Consider the following 6,426-nt stretch of genomic DNA (forward strand, 5'->3'; position numbering starts at 1 on the left):
CTCTGCCTAAGTAAATAAAGTTGAAAAAAAAAGTGTAGAATGGGTGATACCAGTGGAAAATCAGACCTTTACATTTCTGCCTGCCTTCACTGAATCCCATCTGTTTTATTCGTTTGTCAAGAACATCTAGTCAAAACAGGCAGTAAGGGGAGGGGAGGCAGCAAGGAGTTTATATAGACATGCCTGGGCAAGGCACTGCTGTGCCTTGTGTGGACATTACACCTGCTTCTGGAAGTAAAGAGAACTGTACTCTTTCCACTGATCATTAAGGGACAGACAGAGAAAGTATCGATTGCTCACTGCTCCTGGAGGAACAAGACTTGGGGGCAATGGGTACAATATGGCCTGTGGCTGCCAGGGGTGGAGGAGAGGGCCAGGAAAGGCAGACGACTTCAAATGCATCAAACACAAGAACTGCCACAATTAATCTCTCCTCATCCACTGCTGTCACTGGTTTTATATGTCTAGTTGGTTAAAGTTAATTTAACCTGCATTTTCTTAGACTGCCCTATCCGGTGTTATTCCATTTCATGTGTAAATGATTATGACTTTGCTATTAAGCAAGTTCTTACTTACCTGTGAATTTCAAAGTCAAAGGCAACTCAAAACATCACAAATTTATTTGTTCTGAAATGTTATATGAATTTATCCACTAAATCTTGATAGCAAACAGCACAAAATTATCTTTCCCCGTGTACCAGTAAAAAGAGCCTGCTTTTAATGAATCACAAATCTGATTCATTCTACTTATGCTTAAAGAACTGTGGATGCATTTAACTTGATTGTAGCATTTTAAAAGGCTATTCAAAGTGGGACAAACCCCAGCTCTCCTTCCTTTTAGGAATGCTGAGGTTTTGGGGATGGACAACACAGCTGCCGTCTCACTTTTAGGCATTGCTCACTCAAAGCAAAACAGTTAATTTCCAGGCTTCTTTTATCTTAGACCTTTTAAAGATGAATAAACTAAAAAGCAGCAGCTGATCAAAATAACAAAGGGTGGTAAGGTGCCTTTAGTTTCTTATAAGAGTGTCTGCAAATTCCTGGTGGAATTCTAGGCCCAGCGCTGATGGAGCTGGCTAAGGATATCGATCGCCACTTGAATTCACTGAATAAATAATGGTTGCCATAGTTATTGAGCATTCACAACTGGTGGGGAAGCACGGAAATCTCCAAAACACCTCCTGTGATAGTTTTGCTGGAAAATCACCCAATTAATTCTGTCTCATATCATGAAAATTATGCGAGATACGCAGGATGCTTGCACTCCTTGTACTAGAATTTCAATCATAATTGAGTATCTCTGCCACCTATTTTAGCAGCTAAAGAGAAAAGGGCACTTGCCATTTCATATTTTGTGTGGCAGAAAGGTTAACTGGCACTGTATAACCCCAGCTGTTCTGAGAAACCTTATGCTTTCAAAGCATTTTTTGCTTTGAGTACCAGATTTGGGTTACACTGAAGACAATTAGTTCTCTCCATTTGTGGTAGGGATGCTGATGCGTTTTTTTCTCTCGCTTTGCAGAACGACATGGATTAAAAGAACCAAAGAAAGTGGAAGAGCTATGCAACAAGATCACAAGCAGTTTGAAAGATCACTTAACTTTCAGTTGCCAAAACAAAGGACAACCGCTTGAGTCTGCAGAGCCGAAGGTACTGGGTGTTCTGGCTGACTTGCGTTCTCTCTGCACACTGGGACTGCAGCGCATCTTTTACCTGAAACTGGAAGATTTGGTGCCAGCCCCTTCCATTATCGACAGGCTGTTTCTGGACACCTTACCCTTCTGAGTCAAACCACCCTTCTGAAAGGCAAATGCCCACCAGAGCAGGCAAACGGATCGTGACTTACAGCTAACATTTCTGCCCTCACTTAACAGAAAAGCAGCTCCGAGTCTAAAATGAGGTCTTTTCTGGCGCTTTGTCCTTACAACCTGAGGCCTGAAACTTACTGGCTTACTGGTTTGGGGTTGTGTTCTTTGTTTTCTTTTGTGTGATTTGGGTTTTTTAAATGGCTAATATGGCACTTTTGGACAATGCTATCCCAGCAGCAGTAAAAGGTTACCATGACTGTTTTAAAGCTGTTGTTTAACACCTCATGTTCTATGAGGAATAAAATTGTAGAAGCTGTGTTTGAAAACAAGAACAGCAAATAGTTGTTTGCCAGGGTAGTATGTGTTTTGTGAGGATACCTTTAGCATACTTCCTGTATCAAGGGCACATACATCAGCACAATCTAAAGAAAAATTCACTTTTTTAGCAAAGTACATTCAATTGAACATTTCATACAAATCAAATATAGCAAAATGACAATGGCTGTTAGCTCCCATGTTCAAGTGCAATTTTTTAAAGTGCTGTCTTACTAAGTCTTGTTTATTAACTAATTTATTTTACTATGAAAACAAACGGAAGAAATCAAGTGAGAAAATTACATGCACTAACTTACCTGACAGAGTTTTCCAAACTTGATTCCATGTAGCGTGACTTATTGACAAATGTATGTGGAAGACACGGGAGCAATTGTGGCTCAGTTGTTCCTCAGCAAAGGAAATCCGAGTAAGTAGTGATTGGAGCATACAGGGTCAGCATCAGGGATAGTTCAGTTTTAGACTTCTAACATAAGCGACTAGTTAGTAAACAGACAGAAGATGGTTTTCAAGAACAAGCAAGTCTTGTAAAATAGTATGAATGTAAGTGCTAGGAAGGATATAGTGGGCTGCGTTTAAACATTCCGTGTTCGTACTCCTTTTTGTATGTTTATACTGTTGATGCCATATTAATATGAAATAATTTGTTGCATAGTGTCTTTATTTGTATAAATGTTTGTATGCATGGTATATTGTAATGGCTTTGCCTGTATTTATTGCAATGACTGCCAGCTCATGGGAGCCCTGTTACACATGATAACTAAATGGGGTGTTCACACTGACTCAGATACACCAGTTGGAAAACTATATACATATATATAATGTGTATATATATATATGTATATACCTATATTTGTGTGCGTGTGTGTATGCGCGTGTCTTTTTATTAACCATTTGTATATAAAATATCTGTCAAATCACAAGCAGAGTTATTTTACAGTTTATTTGCAGTGACTTCTAAGGCAGTACTGTTTAGCACTTTGATATTAAAATCTTGCTCATGTTTTGCTAAATTCAAATAATATTTAAAAAGTTTAGTTCTAAAAAACTTTATATGCACTGTATTAAGTCAAAATTTTGTTGATCATTTTGCTAAGGAAATTTTTGAATGTCAACCTGATGTCACTGTATCTTTTGTTAGCTTTAAACATTCTAGCTTTTGTCTTTTTTTAAACTATGCTGTTTATATGGAAATTAAATTATACAATCAAACAGATGCCAAATGAATTGCCTAATTGCTGCAAAGGATAACCCAGATATCGAGTCACTGTATGGTTTTCAAATAGTAATCTGGTATTTTATCACTTACTATGTTTGGATGTGCTTTTATGAAAAAATTATTCTTATATCAAGATTTATAGTAGTGTCAATAGGGAAACAGACTTCTAATCACTATAGTTAATATTTCCAGTTTACCTGCAGATAATATTTGGAAAAGTATTGCTTTTTGTATTGACTTTTAAGCTTATGTGCAAACATAATAGCATAATTAAATATCAGAGAAGCTAATGTTTCTTGTAGGTTGCTGTAACAAGCCTGACCAGCAAGACAAATATATTTTGACTGAATTTGCTTTTGTATATACTAAATATATATATATACGTATATATATATATATACACACACATTCACACATGTGCGCATACAAAAACATACAGACACAAAATCCAAAAGTATGTTTGTTTACTTTTGTCTCCTTGTGTCAGACACAAGGTCCCTTGAGAAATGACTTTTATCTAGGGACAAATCCTGCCAGGTGCTGAGCACCAGCCAGATGAGGGCTTGCAGGCACTTCTTGCGAGTGGGCCCTCACAAAGGATTTTCAGGCGAATCAGCATAGTAAAATTGCTTTTTTGTTGAGCAAGGTTTATTTATTAAGTGGAATGTGAGTGGGAGGTAGCAGGTCCAGAGCCCCATGTGAGATTTCACGTAGCCGGTGTCCTCCAGTCTTCCATAGATAGTCTTAACTGTGATACTCTCCCAAATCCCATCATCTGTGGAATTGTCCTTCATGTCAACTTCAATACACAGATTTGTCCTAGAGTGCAACCAGTGACAGGTCACAGTGGTAAAAGAAACAGTTAATCTAGAATAAATATACTACTTTTCTTAGAGCTCTCTCAGTGTGAACATGCCTTTGTCTAGGCAGAATTCAGGAATATATCAGGTGTTAAGGGAGAGTGCCTTGCTTTTATTTCAGACAACAGTGTTTCAAGAGTTTCTTCACTCCGCTAACCGCAGTACTTTTCTTCTTTTTCTTTTTTCTTTCCTTCTTTTTTTTTTTTTTTGGTGGTGTTAACCTGTGGGTTGAAAGAAATGCTCTTGTACATATACAATGTAAATTAAAATTATTAAATTGAATAACATTTTTTTTCAGAGGCCCCATGTGTGTTGAATAAGTATGCTTAATTCTGTTAAAACCTGATGTGAATTTTTTATCATTTATAAAACATTAAAAAAATTGTCTACTTGAGTCTTAAAAGTGGAAAAATTGGCGAAGCATGCTTAAGAACACTGGCAATTTAATGACTAGTCTTTTGATTAAAAAAGCTTTTATATAAATACAATAAGACCTGCAGTATCTGGTTATGCAATCTCAATTAGATACTGAGAGCTGGACCATGGTTGTCCCAGAGGTTGAACTACATACGGCCCCGAGCAGAGAGACTACCTGTCCCTCACTGTACTTCTCCGTGCCAGGAAGGGATGGTCATTAACTCACAGATGATAATGGCCACAAGGGAGGGAGGGGATGGCTATAGGGGTCCTGGTCCCATAGCACCTATATCTGGATAGAAAGAGCGCAGAGTCCTGATGCTATCTCCTGCCCCTTTGTGTCAGTAAATCCTGGTAAGATACCACTCCAGCAGGCACCTGCAGAATTTTCTGTAAACGTGCATCCAGTTCCTCTCCCTCCCGTGCCTCTGCTTTGCAGGAGGGATTGCTTATTCCCCTGCCAGACAAAACTATTTAGCTACAAATGCATTTTCAACAAATCCAGTTCTGAGAGGCATCTGCCACTATTCCAGGTATCGCCGTAAGTACCGATGGCTCCAGCACACCTCCGCAAGAACTGTTCTTGTGCAGGAACTGCTCGCCTGGAGGTTAAATCAAATGATGTGCTGTGGCAGGCTGCAGGATCGGTAGCTCTGTCTTTGGAAATGTGACAAAACAAAAGGTTGCTCAAACTGTTCTAAATCATTTGTTGCTTTTTCCCTATGCCTTATTTTTAAAGTGAAGCTAAGAATCTTAAAGCTGTTAATGAAAATGGCAGTGAGTTTTTCATAATAGTCCCTTGTTAGGCAAAACATGCAGATATTGTGACCAACCTGCACCAGGGTCTGAATTTTCACCCTACAAGACAAAGTTTATCCTCACTAAACTCAAAGGCGTCTCAATTTGTAAATACTTCAGGGGCCATATGTTGTGTCCTTAGACATGGGAACAGAACTGGATCTAGATCACCTGCACTTGTGCCCTTATGTGTGTCTTATGTGCTTTTATTCCTAAACCACATCAGTGGCGGAGTCTTTGCAAGGGGATGTGATGCCCGATGACTGATTCTGGCAGTGGAAGGCTGGGCTGAGTCAGGAATATAATAGCAGGTTCCTCTAATAGACCATCCTTGGACAGGAGGCTGGCACCAAGGCACCCCAAAATGAGCAACTTTAACTAGAGGCAAGTCAAATCTCTTTCTACAGCTTTTCTACTTTTACTTTTCACGTTTAGGTTCATTTGTCCAATATACAAAGCTAAAATTTCAGTTATGTTGCAGAGGGAAGGGGAGAGAGAGAGGTTTACTTGTATAAAATTAAGCATGGCTCTGACAAAAATTGGCAACTCCCTCTATGGACACTGTGAAACATGTCTTTTGATTAATTATTTGTATTATAGCAACACCTAGAGGCCACAACAGAGATCAGGACCCCATTTTGCTATCTACCCTAATTAGCACCTCCAGTACCCACCCAGGAGAAGCTCCAGTCCAAATAGACAACGGAAAAAGAAAGAGGAGCAACACAGGAAAAAAGGAGTAGCATGCTGTGCCCAAGGGCATACAGCATTTCAGTCACAGAGTTGGGAATAAACCCTATTGTTTATTGAGCTAGTGTCCAGTAAATGCTCTTACTTTGTTTTTCTTTTCTTTCCCTGGGCAATTTATGCTGCCGCTGTAACAAATTTTATGCAAACATGATAAAAGCATTGAAAAATTCAAAATAACCCATGTATTCAAACTGATCTTGTTTATCCTGTGTATTTAAGTCATCCATGAGACTATTCAAAA

At 38.8% G+C, this 6,426-nt stretch overlaps 1 protein-coding gene across 3 annotated transcripts in view; it reads left to right on the forward strand.

Annotated features, from left to right (window-relative positions):
* NR4A3 (nuclear receptor subfamily 4 group A member 3) overlaps window positions 1–4,515 on the forward strand; it is a 28,670-nt gene extending 24,155 nt beyond the window's left edge. For all 3 annotated transcript variants that reach the window (XM_042797931.1, XM_042797930.1, XM_042797929.1), the window contains one exon: window positions 1,523–4,515. In XM_042797931.1, the coding sequence (XP_042653865.1) occupies window positions 1,523–1,785 (263 nt within the window). In that variant the 3' untranslated portion in view covers window positions 1,786–4,515. The remainder of the gene's footprint in view (window positions 1–1,522) is intronic.
* Window positions 4,516–6,426: the final 1,911 nt, after the last annotated feature.

This window comes from Tyto alba, unplaced genomic scaffold, assembly GCF_018691265.1.
Source record: "Tyto alba isolate M040663 unplaced genomic scaffold, T.alba_DEE_v4.0 Super-Scaffold_27, whole genome shotgun sequence".
In the NCBI taxonomy this organism is placed as follows: Eukaryota; Metazoa; Chordata; class Aves; order Strigiformes; family Tytonidae; genus Tyto; species Tyto alba.